The 15,011-nt window shown below is 31.2% G+C and overlaps 3 protein-coding genes across 4 annotated transcripts; 1 reads left to right on the forward strand and 2 right to left on the reverse strand.

Moving 5' to 3' along the window:
• LOC100795239 (eugenol synthase 1) lies at window positions 1-2,238 on the reverse strand. Its single transcript, XM_003517172.5, has 5 exons — window positions 2,000-2,238; window positions 1,749-1,883; window positions 989-1,226; window positions 483-686; window positions 1-376 (listed from the first exon to the last, which is right to left on the reverse strand). The coding sequence occupies exons 1-5, from the start codon at window positions 2,180-2,182 to the stop codon at window positions 213-215; spliced, it is 924 nt and encodes a 307-aa protein (XP_003517220.1). The 5' UTR covers window positions 2,183-2,238; the 3' UTR covers window positions 1-212.
• A 1,824-nt stretch (window positions 2,239-4,062) lies between these two features.
• Window positions 4,063-9,499, reverse strand: LOC100796299 (isoflavone reductase-like protein). Of its 2 annotated transcripts, none has more exons than XM_041016240.1 (6): window positions 9,259-9,499; window positions 6,040-6,239; window positions 5,780-5,914; window positions 5,223-5,460; window positions 4,900-5,103; window positions 4,063-4,552 (listed from the first exon to the last, which is right to left on the reverse strand). In XM_041016240.1, exons 1-6 carry the CDS (start codon window positions 9,491-9,493, stop codon window positions 4,386-4,388), a joined length of 1,179 nt encoding a protein of 392 aa, XP_040872174.1. In that variant the 5' UTR covers window positions 9,494-9,499; the 3' UTR covers window positions 4,063-4,385. The 2 variants fall into 2 exon arrangements, with proteins under 2 accessions (XP_040872174.1, XP_003517222.3); XM_003517174.5 differs by having other exon boundaries at window positions 4,065-4,552; window positions 6,040-6,215.
• A 1,287-nt stretch (window positions 9,500-10,786) lies between these two features.
• On the forward strand, window positions 10,787-13,381 carry LOC100796831 (uncharacterized). The gene is made up of 4 exons (NM_001370600.1): window positions 10,787-11,425; window positions 11,535-11,637; window positions 12,381-12,586; window positions 12,742-13,381. The coding sequence occupies exons 1-4, from the start codon at window positions 10,875-10,877 to the stop codon at window positions 13,013-13,015; spliced, it is 1,134 nt and encodes a 377-aa protein (NP_001357529.1). The 5' UTR covers window positions 10,787-10,874; the 3' UTR covers window positions 13,016-13,381.
• Window positions 13,382-15,011: the final 1,630 nt, after the last annotated feature.

Genomic DNA, 15,011 nt, shown 5'->3' on the forward strand with positions numbered 1-15,011 from the left:
TAAATGAATAATCGTAATAGAACTTGTATTAGAAGAACAACAGTACAATTTAAGTATGAGAGGAGTCTTTTGACGACAACACAACAACAGGTAACTACTTAAAGAGAAAGACAAATTACAAATGCTCGAGCAATACACAAGATTCTACTATATGGTTTTATTGACTTTTTGGTGAAGCAGTTTATTGGCAATAATAACGCATTCCATTGATTTCAGACAAACGCATTCAAATAGTTGTCGACAGTAGTGTATTTCACCTCAGAATAAAGTTTAGAAGCTTCCACACCGAAAGAAGGGTCAATCTCATAGTTACAATCTCCCTTTACCAGAAATGAGTGGCGTAATGCTAACATGAAATTGTCAGGGAAAGGAGACTCTGCACAGATAAAAAAAATTACTACAACGGAGACCAAAGACTCTTATAAGTTGCATTTGTGACCGCAAAAAAGTCATAAATGAGAGTATACAAAGTACACACTAACCCTGGATGCTCTTAAGAAGTTGATCATCGGGAATGTAGATTTTGTCAAGGGTGCTGTTAATCTTGTACTCCCACAAGGACACGAGCTCGTTGAAGGTCAAAATATTGGCAGGGGGTCTCACGTACACAGTTTTGTTCAAGGTTCTTGGGTCTTCCACTGCTTTTATGGTATAAGTGGCAACATCTTCCTCGATAACATAAACTCCTGAAACAAGAATTTCAATTGAACTGCATGTCTATTATCTTTTACTTGTTGGAAAAAGCGGTAATATATTTTTTTAAAAAAATGTAAATTATATTAAACCCAAAATGATAAAACAATAAACGCATTTAGAGAAAATCAAAAGCCTCCCTGATACAAGAAGGTCTATATCAAGATGCTAAAACAAATGTAACATGTACGCTTATCTATACATGAGAAACTTAATCTTACTAATAACCTCTATTAAAGAAAATTGATAATCTTCAAAAAACGGTAATATATTAATTTGATGTATTGTATGTTACCTTTGACGTTTCCATCTCCTAGAATGACAACCTTATCCCGGGGAGGAGTTGTGACATTTTGTTGTAGCAGGTTGGGTAAGAAGTGTCCAGCAAATAAATTTGAAGTGATGTAAGTGTATGGAATTCTTTCAGCTTCAATAGCCCTCCGGATTTTCACTTTTTTCTCGAAAAAGCTACTTACTGGTTCAACTGCATTGTGATGGTCCACGTCAAGCCCAAATTCAGACGGGAGGAACCTCTGATCATCAAAGAAATTAATTTCAAAATCATATTTGGAGGTTTAAATTAAAAAACTACCTTAAAAGTCATATACATAAAAACTAATCTCTTTTAAATAATATAAATGAACAATATACAAAATGATTTTTGTTGTGAAAACATGCAATTAGCAAATTCCAGTATCGGATCTTACGAATAAGGATAAATTGATTTGATCTAATAGAGAGAAAAAAAAATATGCAAAAAATAAGTAACTAAAAAATGATTAAATATGAAAAAAAAAACCCAGAGTTTTTATGTGCTTGTTGTCGCTGAAACACCGTTCCATTGCAGTTGTTTACTGACTTACTGCTATTTGCAACCATGCTGAGATTTCTGTCTATATCGGTATCATTTTCTTGCCGATGATGATGATGGTGTTTAGGAGCAATTTTTAATACCTTGTGCACTAATATCTGATATGGAAACGTTTTACAAAATGAAGCAGGGATTAAGTTAATAGTACTTTTGTAAAAGAAGGGTTATGCATGTACGTACGTACCTTGATGTTTCCAGCTTCTTTTATTGCTGCTATGATCTTCACTTGATCATCTATCTGTTGTCCACCTAATGCGGAGATTACAACATCAACTTGCTTGATTGCCTTAACAAGGCTGTCATGATCAGTAAGATCACCCTACAAAATCACAGAGAGATGTAAAAAAAGTTGGATTGAAATTTGAAATAGTACTGTATGTATTTTTCTTTTCTTTTGTGAAAAGAAAAAATAAATTGTAAATGAAAGGCACATACATAAAGCAGAGTAACTCCAAAGCTCTTGAAGCTCTCAACAAGTTTAGACTTTTCAGGATGAGAAAGGGTGTTGTCTCTAACCAAGACAAATGTGGGGTGTCCTGTTTCTGCGCTTGCCTTAACTATGAATTTTCCAATGTATCCTGTTCCTCCAATGACTAGGATTTTGCTCTTTGCTGCCATTGCACAAAATAACAAAACTTTAAAGTTCAAATTAAAATAAGTCAGAGTTTGTGGCCTTGATGAGAAAAGGGACGAACTTCCCTGGTATTTATAGGAAAGTTTTGGTCCAGCGATAAGTCTAGGCTTGCCATTCAAACTCAATATTACTATTGCCTTGATTGGGGAATTTTTTTAGTTTCACCATTTTCTCTAAAAAAATTTAATTCATAATTGTCATAATCATAAGGTGTATTTTTGGAAAAAAGTTTGAGTAATGGTAATTCTATCCTTTTTTAAAAAAGAAAACAAAATCACAACCAAATAATAATATTTGTTTCTTACGAATGAAATATCAAATATTGAAACTTAAAAAGTTATTGAAAATGAAAGTTTGCAGACTACTTACCCGAATCTCTACGGTCTACCTAATAACTCTAACTATTGAAGCCAAAATTTGAGATACTGACATCATCATCCAAAATTCATCCTTATTTAACTAGTGAAATAATATGGTAAGATTACTAAACATATATAATGTGTTGTACCTTGACACGGTAATGAGAAATATGTATAGAGGTCATCCTTTAAAATTTCTTGATGTTATTATTATTATTATTATTATTATTATTATTATATATATATATATATATATATATATATATATATATATATATATATATATATATATAAAAGCCAATTTTTGCCCTTTGTCCTTTAAAATTTACAATTTTTTATAATATTCATTTTTTTCTTTTGTCCAAAGTTTTAACACGGGTTAAAAAAAATGAATAATCGAAGTTTGTTGTCTTTTTTAATGACTTTAAAAATTCAAATTTTTATGTGGTTCAATTCAATTTTGAATTGTAAAAATAAATTAAATCAAATTACACAACTCTTTTACTATATTAACTATACAATTTGGTTCCACACACACATGATTATCTTTGATCAAGAATACCTATAATTTAGAGGGAAAAAAAATAAAGCACCTCTTTTTATACTTTGCATAACATGATTTGTGTGAGTTTTTTTTTTTTTTTTTTTTTGTATAGTCATTGTACCCATAATTTACATTTACAATATTAAATGTGGGTTTCTAAGTTGGGGGTTGTGACTCCTTTTGTTAAAAAAAAAAAGGGCAACGCATCTATTGTTATCATTCGTGAATGCGCATGATTCAATAACATTGGTACGTAAAACCAAGGTAATTTAGTTGATGTTATACTATTATATGTTAATTAATTTTTTGCCTTTAAGAATTTGTATTTATTTATTATTGTAACAAAGGATATCTCAATTTTATAACTTAGTCAACATCACTTGTACCTAAGTGACATCAACGATTACAAAATATATCTCAACTTAACAACTTAAGTTAACATTACTTGTGATTGAACCACTAACTTAGGAACAATTGTTATAGAAAATATTTTAACTTTGTAACTTAAATCGGTATCACATGTACCCAAGTAACACTGATTTAGGGACAATTAATATAGAGAATATCTCAAATTCATAACTTAAGTCAACAACATTTATACTTAAACGACACTGATCTAAGGACAACTGTTATGATATACGTCTACATTATGACGGGTCCGTTACAAGAAATGCCAAAAAAACAGCTCCATAGAGAAGAATATGCATAAGGTAAGGTACAAAAGACCTAATCCAAGGGAGAAGAAATTATAAAAGAACCATTCTCTCATGAATCAATTAGTTTTTACTCTCACACACTTCAAAAATAACAAACTCACATTCAAAGATTATTCTAGCGGGAATTCACTCCCCACTTTCTCATCGCACCACGTCACTAATATCTTACCATGGCACCGGAGCTTGGATTTCAATTGCTCTTGAGTTCATATCAGATCAATTATAAATTTCTTTTTTCTTTTGTCCAAAGTAATTTAACATGTGCATGTTATCTCTTAAAAAAAACAACATAAAAACCAGATAAATGGATTTTGTTTTGTCTAACATTTGATTCAAATTCAACCGTAAACAACTTGATAAGGACCTTACAAATATCACATTCACACCACAAACAAATAGTAATAGAACTGTAACATTAAAAGAACTTTCAAGCAGCACCCAGCTAAGCGAAGTAGCGAACGACAATACAAAGACAAAGTACAAATTCTTGAGCAATAAACAAGATGCTCTGATTTTATTGATCAACTTGGGTGGAGCAGTTTATTGACAATAACACGTTCCCTGGATTTCAGACAAACGCATTCAAATAGTTGTCGACTGTAGTGTATTTCACCTCAGGATAAAGGTTAGAAGCTTCCACCCCGAGAGAAGGATCAATCTCATAGTTTGTACAATCACCCTTTACATGCATTGAGTGGGCTAATGCTAACATCAAATTGGCAGGGAAAGGAGACTCTGCATTGATAAATAAAAAATATAAAAATCAAAGTAAATATGAGGTACAGTTTAATTAAATATAAAAAATATTTAGTTGCCTTCACTTAACAAATTAAATACGTACTCTATATCACTATATGGTCTATATTTGATTCTTATTGCCTTTTTATATAAAATAAAAGTTGAATTCCAATATGAAGTAAAGATAAGCGTGCATTTTACACTTTTGTTGGCTTTAATAAACTCAAGACAAATAAGATCAACCCTCTATAAACTAGTGGCATTTATATGTAAACAGAAACCAAAAGTTCTTATAAGTTGTATTTGTGATGGTAGAAAAGTCATAAATGAGCATTCACACTGACCCTGGATGTACTTAAGAAGTTGATCTTCTGGAATGTAAACTTTCTCAAGGGTATTCTTAATCTTGTTCTCCCACAAGGACACGAGTTCGTTGAAGGTCAAAATATTTGCAGGGGGTCTCACGTACAGAATTTTGTTCAAGGTTCTTGGGTCATCCACTGCTTTGATGGTATAAGTCCCAATGTCTTCCTCCTTCACATAAATAGCTGAAACAAACATTTCAAACGCACAATTGAGACAATTAAACTGCATGGCTAATTGGCTATTATCTTTTACTTGTAGAAAAAAAATTATGAAAGATTAATTTGAACCATTGCAATTTTACCTTTGACGTTTCCATCTCCTAGAATGACAACCTTATCCCGAGGAGGAGCAGTGACATTTTGTTGTCCCAGTGTAGGTAAGAAGTAACCGGCAAAGGCATTTGAACAGATGTAAGTATATGGGATTCCTTCAGCTTCAATTGCCCTTCTGATTTTCACTTTTTTCTCAAGAAAGCTAGTCACTGGCTCAACTGCATTGTGACGCTCCACATCAAGCCCAAATTCAGACGGGAGGAACCTCTGATGATCAAAGAAACACAACTTTATATCTCTGATTCAAGTGTTCATCCATTTTAACTCGGTAGAAAAGAAATTTGATTTTCGTCGGCTATGTCACGTGAGAAATAAATATGAAAAAATCGAGAGTAAGATAAAAATCCTTAAATAAAACTGAAGATTTTGTCAAATTATTCTCCAAGTCACACCTAGAGTTATACTTAATATTTATATTTACCTACTAATACTATACACCAATATATGCGTACATTTGACAAATGAAGTACCGTGCATAGTGATTAAGTTAATTATTTTGTTATAGAAGACTAGTGCATGTATGTACCTTGATGTTTCCAGCTTCTTTTATTGCTGCTATGAGCTTCACTTGATCATCTATTTGTTGTCCACCTAGTGTGGATATTACAACATCAACTTGCTTGATTGCCTTAACAAGGCTTTCATGATCACTTAGATCACCCTACAACATTATACAGAGAGGTGTCAGAAAAGTTGGATTATTGAACATTTAAATAGTACAAAAGTTTTATTTTATTTTGAAAAAAAAAAAAAAGAAGTGTGCTTCAAATGCACATAGCCACATACATAAAGAATAGTAACTCCGGAGCTCTTGAAGCTCTCAATAAGCTTAGACTTTTCAGGGTGAGAAACGGTGCTTTCTCTGACCAAGGCAAAAGTGGGGTTCCCTGCTTCTGCGCTTGCCTTAACTATGAATTTTCCAATGTATCCTGTTCCTCCAAGGACTAGGATTTTGCTCTTCGCTGCCATTCCACAAAATAACAAAACTACAAAGTTCAAATCAAAACAAGCAGCGAGTTTGAGGCTGTGATGAGTAAAGGGCTGAATTCCCTTGGTATTTGTAGGACAGTTTATGTCCAAATATAAGCCTAGGTTTCTCAATCCAAGTCAATAGTCAGCAATAGAAAAAACCTACGAATCTCATCACTTGAAGGGATTTTGTTGACTTCTATTATCGTGATTGTGACGTGGACTCCTTAAGTTAGTTGGCGTTTGATAAAATAAATTACAATAAGAAAATATTTGATCAACACTCAATATATTATCTAACAAGTGAAAATAAAAATGGAAACTAATATAGATATTTATCATCTGATAGAAAACAATAAAAAAAAATTAATAGATCTTAATATGATATTTAAAATTGTGGGTGATTCATTCTTGTATCACTACTCATTAAAATATTAATATGTTTTGGTTAAAATATATTTGTCATTCATATAAAATTAATAAAGTTCGGATTTAATATTTGTAAAATTTTTAGTTTATTTTGTGTTTTTATAAAATTATAATGGGTTATTTTTTAATTTTAAAAAAAAAGAATTTGATGACTTCAAATCTATCCACACGTACCTGTCATTTTTTATTTTAAAATATAATTTTTAACCGTTAAAAATTGTAAAAAAAAAAATTAAAAAAATACATCCACACTGAAATCCTTCAACTCATCATCGTCAGCCGCAAGGCGCAAGGGCTTACTCGCCGGTTTCAGAGGCTCGTAGATGAACTCCACCTCGACCTTCCCCTCCTCTGAAACGGTGGCGTACATGACGGAGATGGTGCAAGTGTTCAGATCTGGGTTTTCTCAAAAAGGTTTTGATTTGTGATTTTGGGTTGTGGTTTAATGGGGTTCAATTGTTCGAAGCAATCAATTAACGGAACCTGCACCACTAAAATCTTCGTCGTAATCTTGTCGATTGGTCCGTTGAAAGTTACGTTACGAAGAAGGTCAGTGAAGGAGGTTAAAAAATTTGTGACAGTTTTTTACGATACGAATAACGTCATTTATTTCCCTTCACAAAAATTATATCACTACATCATAATTAAATTACAATAGCAAGTAAAGGTTCTTTCCTAAAGAAAATAGAATTATTTTAAAAATATGACGCCAAAATTTATTTGACAAAAAAGAGAGGTTAAAACTGAAACTACAATACTTTTAAAGTGTAAACATGAATTATGAATTTTGAAGAGCTAAATTTGAATTTCGTGATACCTCTTGTTTCATTCTCTCTTTTTCTTTCTTTCCTACCCTTCCTCTTGTAAGGTTATTATGAGTCTTCTCTTAGACTAAAGGGAAACAAAAAGAGAGGCTATTAACATTCTAAAAAATAAAAACATTTCAGTATCAATATTTAATTTAATTATATTTATTTTTAAAATCAACGTAAACTCATATTCAACTGATTTTTTTTAGAACTTAACATCAGCCATTTTTTTAATAACGGCGACAATAAAATCTAAACCAAGACTTTCTTAAACTAATACCCCAACGCCTCACTATTAGCCCGTTCCTAATATGTTCAATTGAGTTATCTCGTGTGATGGTTATTTGTTGTAAGAAGCATAACCTAAAATTCTGCACAAGAAAGTCAAGTTTATAAAGCGATGTCCATTGAAATTCGGATAGTAGTATTATTAAATTTATGTATGTTTAATTTGGACACAACTTTTCTTCTTAAAGCATCCACTCTTCATACATCAAAACAAGGTGGTTGCCCATTTGGAAAAATAAGAAAGAAAAGCAGCACAATTTCTTAAAAAAATTAGTGGTATATCCAGAATATTCCTCAATCCAACCTACCAAAGCTCCCTGAAATGAAATGAATACAAAACCATACGCTGTTGCTGACTAAGAGAGCTTGCCTTAGAAGAGAGGTATTGCAACCAGTGCATGGAATAACGAAAGATGTTTTGTTTACCTTCAACGCAAAATCTTGTTTGTAAAATAAATTAGGTTTGTATTGTATGTGGTTATACGTATTTAATTCGAGTTTGAGCTAGCTAGACTGTAGTAGTAATAAGGGTCATATAACTCTTTCTATTGAGTCTAAAATTATCCTGTTCAACTTATTTTTGAAAAATAATTGTTGCCTTTTCTCAATTTCCTGAGAGTTTTTGAAAAAAAAAAGATTATTTTTTAAGAATTTTTTTTTCTCAAACATGGGCTCAAGGGTGCTTTTATATTATGTTCATATTTTTTATTATAATAAATAAAATATTATTTTATTTTATATAATTTTAAAAAAATAAAATAGTATTGTCATGCTTTAAAATTATTATAAAAAATTAATTAAAAATTAAGTAAAAAAACTATGCTCATTGAAAGATTATATTAATATGAGAAATACTAACAGAAAATTATTTAAAACATTCTTTACTATCGAATAAAATATATGTAGAAATCATTCGATATAATGTGAGATTTACGTTTTTCAAAAGAAATTAATTATTAACAAGATTGCATAAAAGTGCGTTGTTATTATTTTTCATATTAATAAAATATGAATAAAAAATATTAATATCAACAAACGATCTTGTTTTCTAGTTTATAACTTGCTGATACCGTTACCTAAATCTAGGTAATATCGTCATTGCGTATTTGTAAATTGTAAATATTAATTGGTGCAAAGCGCAAAGAATAAACCCATAAAGAAGATGCTGGATCGGCCCAGCAGTATTTGCCACACAGTCACTGCTATTTGTCAACTCTTAGTAGTTAGTAACCAGGAAACGCGCGCCTATAAAAATAGTAAGGTACCAAATCTTAAATATCAAGGTAAATACTGAATACTGGAATTTCCCTTTAGCTTTGCCAATATAACACTTTATCTCATCTCTTTCAAACATTACACTCCCTACCTTACTATTTGGACGATCACAAGTCACAACTAATGCAAAGTATTAATGGTGCAGCAAGTAGAAGATTTATCTCGATATTGATCAAATGAGAAGTTAGAATTTATTTGAAAATGATACAAACAAAATCTACAAGTAATGGCATACCTTTGGGGGTTTTCATGCGATAGTAAAGATAAGTAAGGCCAAGGACAAAAAGAGCAATTATGCCACCTAGCAGTTCAGACTTCAGGTTCTCAGCGAAAGGTTTAAACTTCAAATCTAATTTGGGGAAGTAAGGTGTCATTTTGAATGGTAGTTCCATTCTGGGGAGGTGAAGTAGTACTCCTATCATTTTGAATGGCAGTCCCATCATGTTGCCTAAAAACTGATAATTCCACATGGAAAGAGGCACACACACACAATGTGTATATATATATATATATATATATATATATATATATATATATATATATATATATATATATATATATATATATATATATATATATATATATATGCGTGGGTGTGTTATTTTTTTTAACTGTTTAATTCTTTTCTTCTTTTCATTATTCTCTTGATATGAAGCAAAGAATAATCCCAAACGTCCCAAGCCTTAGACAGAATTCTATACATTTTTTATATAATGGAATAAAATTAGGTAGAAGATATCTTCACATTCATTTAGGATGTTTAAATCACTTCAGATAAAAAAGAAATAGAACAAAAGCAAATATCTCACTAAGTAAGATTGATTACTTGAATCATACGATGTTACATATTTTTGAGTTTACATGCTTGGTTATTTCTTACTAAGTGTCTTTCATGCCGATCCAATAAATGGATTCACCTCTTAGTTCTTTCTCATCGCATCTAAAATTATGTCAAACGGTAATCAATCATTTTAACATAGATTAAATAGTGAGAAAGACATCAAAAGGAGATTTTAAACGAGCATAAACTTAAGTAATTAATTCAAATAATAGTCAAGGACTAAGTCTCATTCTTAGAAAAGAAAGGTTATACGCACATATAGTCATGATAAAAACAAATATTAGTATTAGTGATCAGGGATAGAAAATCTTTATGTTGAATTTTTAAGTGTTAAGATATAATAGAATTTGAACATGAACATATGCATTTATATATCACTATTTACTTTTATTTCACTTTTTTTTTAAAAAAAATTTTTTAGACTTGTTTACCGAACCCAAAACAATTATACTTGTGAATAAACTCATTTGGGTTGGGTTTGAAAAAATTATACAAACTCAATTTAACTTGTAAAGTTTTGATTCATCATAAATTTAATCAAACTTTGTCCTTCAACCCTCGACGCTCTTGGAAGAATACATGTAAATTGAGAATGTGAATTGTGACTTTCTTCATTCCTTTTTAATTGTCAGAATTTGAAGAAAAAAACACTTTTTTTTATCAATTATATTCTCATTTTGTCTCTTAATTTTTAATTAATTTATACATGCATTTATTGTAGAATGAAAAAAAAAGAATATAATAGAAAATCACACAACTATTTTAAATGAATAAAAAAAATTATTGTATTTATTAATTTTTACAAAACAACCTTAAACACAAATAAAAAGAAACAAAATAGTAAAAAAAAAAAAGAAAAGGTGAGGACTTGAAATGAATTATGATGTTAATGTTATTGCTAACCAATAAATCAGATTGGCGAAGAAAACAAAGGGTTGGCAGTGGATCCGATTATCTGAATTGTGAATGTTAGTCTTGCATTTGCATCATCAGTATCAGTATCAGTATCTATGATGGAAGCCCAACTGAAAGTGTTGTCGTTAAGCCCCTCTACTTTGGGTCGCCACTTTCTCTGCAAAACTACCTCACACCCTTCCCTTCCCTTCCCACGCGCCACCCTCACGCGCCCTCCCATTCCTTCGAATTGGAATCCCCGCAGGTTCCTCTTCTCCTCTCTCACTTCTTCCCCATCCCTCAACCCCTTTCTCTCTCACTCCCAAACTGCTGGTGGCGCCTTCCCTTGGAACCCGGCTTCCGAAACCCGAAACGCCGCGTTTTGCGGAGGCAAAGACCGCGTGGCCACGGTGGTGCTGTTGGGGTGGCTGGGAGCGAGAACCAAGCACCTCAAGAGGTACGTCGAGTGGTACAATTCGCGTGGCATTAACGCACTTACCTTCGTCGTCGACGTCAAGGAGCTTCTTCGATTCGACCTCGGCCACGTGCTCGAGACCCGAATCTCTCTCCTCGCCGACCACCTCGTTTCTTGGGTGTCTCGCGAGGAACACGATGGGAGGGAACGCTGTCTGGTTTTTCACACTTTCAGCAACACGGGTTGGTTTGTGTATGTGGACTCGTTAATATGATTCTTCTCTTTCGTAAAGCTTCCTCATTTTTTTTATTGAAATTTACTATTTCATGTTTGATTTTTTTTTATTTTTTTATTTTTGTAGTTATGGTTACATTCTTGCCCGAATGCTGGGTAGTGAGGAACTCATGGAGAAGATTAAGGGATGCATTGTTGATTCGGGAGGAGGAGAACCTTTCAATCCTAAGGTATTGAATTACTAATATTCTGATTTAATAATATTGTTTACTTGGAGTATCCATTGCTTAATCCTTGCAATATGAAATGTTTGTTTAAGAACGTGGCATTTTATAAACTCAGCTGTTGCTGCAGTTTTTTGGTTGGAGTATATAATATATTTGTGAATGTGTTTTGCGTTGCTTTGTTTAATCTTGAATTTGTTAGACATTGTCATTGGTTTAGGTCATGCACCTTTCTTACTCTGCGGTCTCCCCTGCACCAAGGAGAATTGTGTTGCTGTGTGTGTATAAAATAATGTGGGGGTCAGCACTCACCCCCTCTTTCAATTACATGTTAGAATCTCTTATTCAAGGCTTACATTTCTTAGGTTATGCTGCCTTGGAGTGATAGAATAGTAAGAGGAGTGGATTGAAATCAAATGATACTAGGATAGTAACTTTTATTACTATTTGAATTGTTAAAACAGGATGGAATGAAAATGGAATATGATGGAATGCATTCATTCCATTCCATTCTATCCAATACCCCTCTTTTTCTTCCCCTTTAATTTGAGAGATGGAATCATTCTTTTTCCCCAATCTGTCACAAATATAATGGTCATTTTGTTTTATTCCAGTTGACTCCATTCTATCCTCTTCCACTCTATATATCCAAACTATCTTGATTTGTTGTTATCTTCATGGCTGCTAATTCCTTGGATTATGAATTATCAAATTGTTCTCTCACTCATATTTATACATTTATATTGTAGGTATGGGCTGCTGGTTTTTCTGCAGCTATATTAAAGAAGCGCAACTCTTTAGGACCCGTAGTTGAGGTAGAAGGCAAGCTTAAATCAGAGACTGAAGTTAGCTTGTCAAAGGTTCAACAAAACGAACCTTCCACAATCGAAACAGTGGTCTTGTCACTATTAGAGAAGTTCTTCTCATTTGTTTTGCAGTTGCCAGATGTGAATCAGTAAGTTTCTCCCCTGCAATCTTACATTACTTCATAATTATTGTGGAATGGATCGCAGCCTCATCCAAGTTTGTTAATAGGCCCTCTTATGTATAATATACTTAAAAATGTTAGGTGGTAACTGTTAAGAGCATTTTTTCGTGTCTTGAATGCAGGAGGTTAACAAGGATTGTCAATGTGCTCATGAAACACCAGCCTTGCCCTCAGCTTTACCTGTATAGTACTGCTGACAAAGTAGTTCCATGTCAATCCATAGAAACGTTAATTGAGGAGCAGAGGAAGATGGGAAAGAGGGTAAGGTCCTTTAACTTCGGCTTATCTCCCCACGTGGATCATTATAGGACATTTCCCGACCTATACTTATCACAGCTTTCTGAATTTTTGAACGAATGTTTTGCCACGAGCAAACAGAGAACTCACAAGTGTTAAGTTGCCCATTAAAGTCTAAAGTTTTTTGCATAGCATCAAATCCCTAATGGGAATGCTTCGTTTAGTTTTCCAAACGGATGAGCGATTCATTATCACAAGGACAAGGAGAGAAATGAACAGTGGCAACACATTACATAATACATACAAGCCATTGGCATAATACATTGACTTGCCAACAGTGTCAGCCAATTACACATTGTAATGATTCTTTTGACGATTATTACAGAGATCGAGTGACTAACGGAAATTGAACATAGCCAACTGATGAGACCATAGGTAATCTTGTTAAGATTGATCAAGCAGTGTACTTGAACTTGGTTTTTTTGCAGGTGATCCATTTCCATAAAATGATTATATCCACTAATCCACCTAGAGTTAAAACGATTTCTTTTTTCTTTGTACATGGTTTTTGAATTTTTTGGGTTCTCAGGGAGTCTTTTCAATTCTGGATTCCTAAGCTTATGACTTTTAAGCTTTTGAAATAGGTAATAAAATTTTTTTTGGTCAAAATAGACATAAATATACGCTGCAGGTGATGCAGTTCGGTTTCTAACCGCACGTTTAGTATAAATAAACATAAAAATGCCGAAAGTTAAATAAAAAATATTTAATCTTTATTCATAAAAATTCTAAATTGAAGAGAAAAAAATGTGTTTTTTTTCCAAAAAGAAATGTTTTCTAAATGTTACTTATACTAAAAAATATATTAAAAATGAAAGTTTATTTAATTAAATTTTAATATATTTTGGTTTTATTAAAAAATAAACACTTCACAAAAAAACAAAACAAAAAAAAATTCCACAGCATTCCTTGCTTTCCGAAGGTAATAGGTTGCAGGGTATGTTTGTTTATGTTTTTTTCAACAAAATATTTTTTATGTGGTTGTTTAAATTGTTTTTTTTTTTTAAATTAACTTTCTACTTTTTTAAAAAAGCAACTCTTAACTGTTTCTTTTTTTCTTTTTATAAGAAAATCACTTTTTTAAGTTCAAGCAAATCGACTCAATAACTTGAGAAGGATTCATCAATATTATTAAATCTCATTTCTGTATATTTCTGTATAATAATAGGAATTCATTTATATTGTTACATTTCCTTTCCTAAAGATATTTATAAATGAAAAAAATTATTATCCTAATTTTTAAGATGATAAATAGTTTAAAATAAATTAAAATATGAAAGTTTTTAATTATTTAAAAAATATAATTATTAGTTCAAGTTCTGGTCAAATAGTTAATTATGTCATTTTCTATCTTTTGACATTTTCAACTAGTTAAATAGCTACTTTTACCAAACATTTTCATTTTTCAACACTAGTTTATTATCTTTTAACTTTAAGCTTTCTACTTTTAGCAATTTTTTCAACTTTAATTACTTTATCATTAATTTCGCTAAGTACATCCTAAATCGTACAGTCAAAGAAATATAAAATTAAAATTAAAGTATGTTTTATAATATAATATATATTAAGTTAAGAAGTTTTCTTATTAATATATAATTGTTAAAAATATAAATTAATAAAATACATAAATCATTTGACATTAAATTAATTTAAAATAACAAAGCTAATTTCAAATCAAGTCGATTTAGGTTTTTAAAATAATTTCTTTGATAAACACTTATAAAAGAAGAAAATATAATGATAAAAATAATTGAAATTTCCTCATAAATTAAAATCAAATTATGCAATTAAATTTTATCAGAACTCTTATTTAACTTCTTCAAAAGTTTATATATATATATATATATATATATATATATATATATATATATATATATATATATATAAATTAACTTTAATTTATAAAAAAAATGTTCAATTCATTTTTTTCCTTATATAACCTTACTATGACGAGATGGGTCTATATTTGTGAGAGTGAGAGTTTCACGAAATTGCTTTTGTTTTTGGTTGTTTTACTCGTGTCCCATTTTTGTCATTCCTTTTCTAGGTTAATAAATTATAAAAGTTCATATTTTCAATGTAATGTACCTGGACT

The sequence above is a fragment of the Glycine max genome, chromosome 1 (genome assembly GCF_000004515.6).
Source record: "Glycine max cultivar Williams 82 chromosome 1, Glycine_max_v4.0, whole genome shotgun sequence".
Classification (NCBI taxonomy): domain Eukaryota; kingdom Viridiplantae; phylum Streptophyta; class Magnoliopsida; order Fabales; family Fabaceae; genus Glycine; species Glycine max.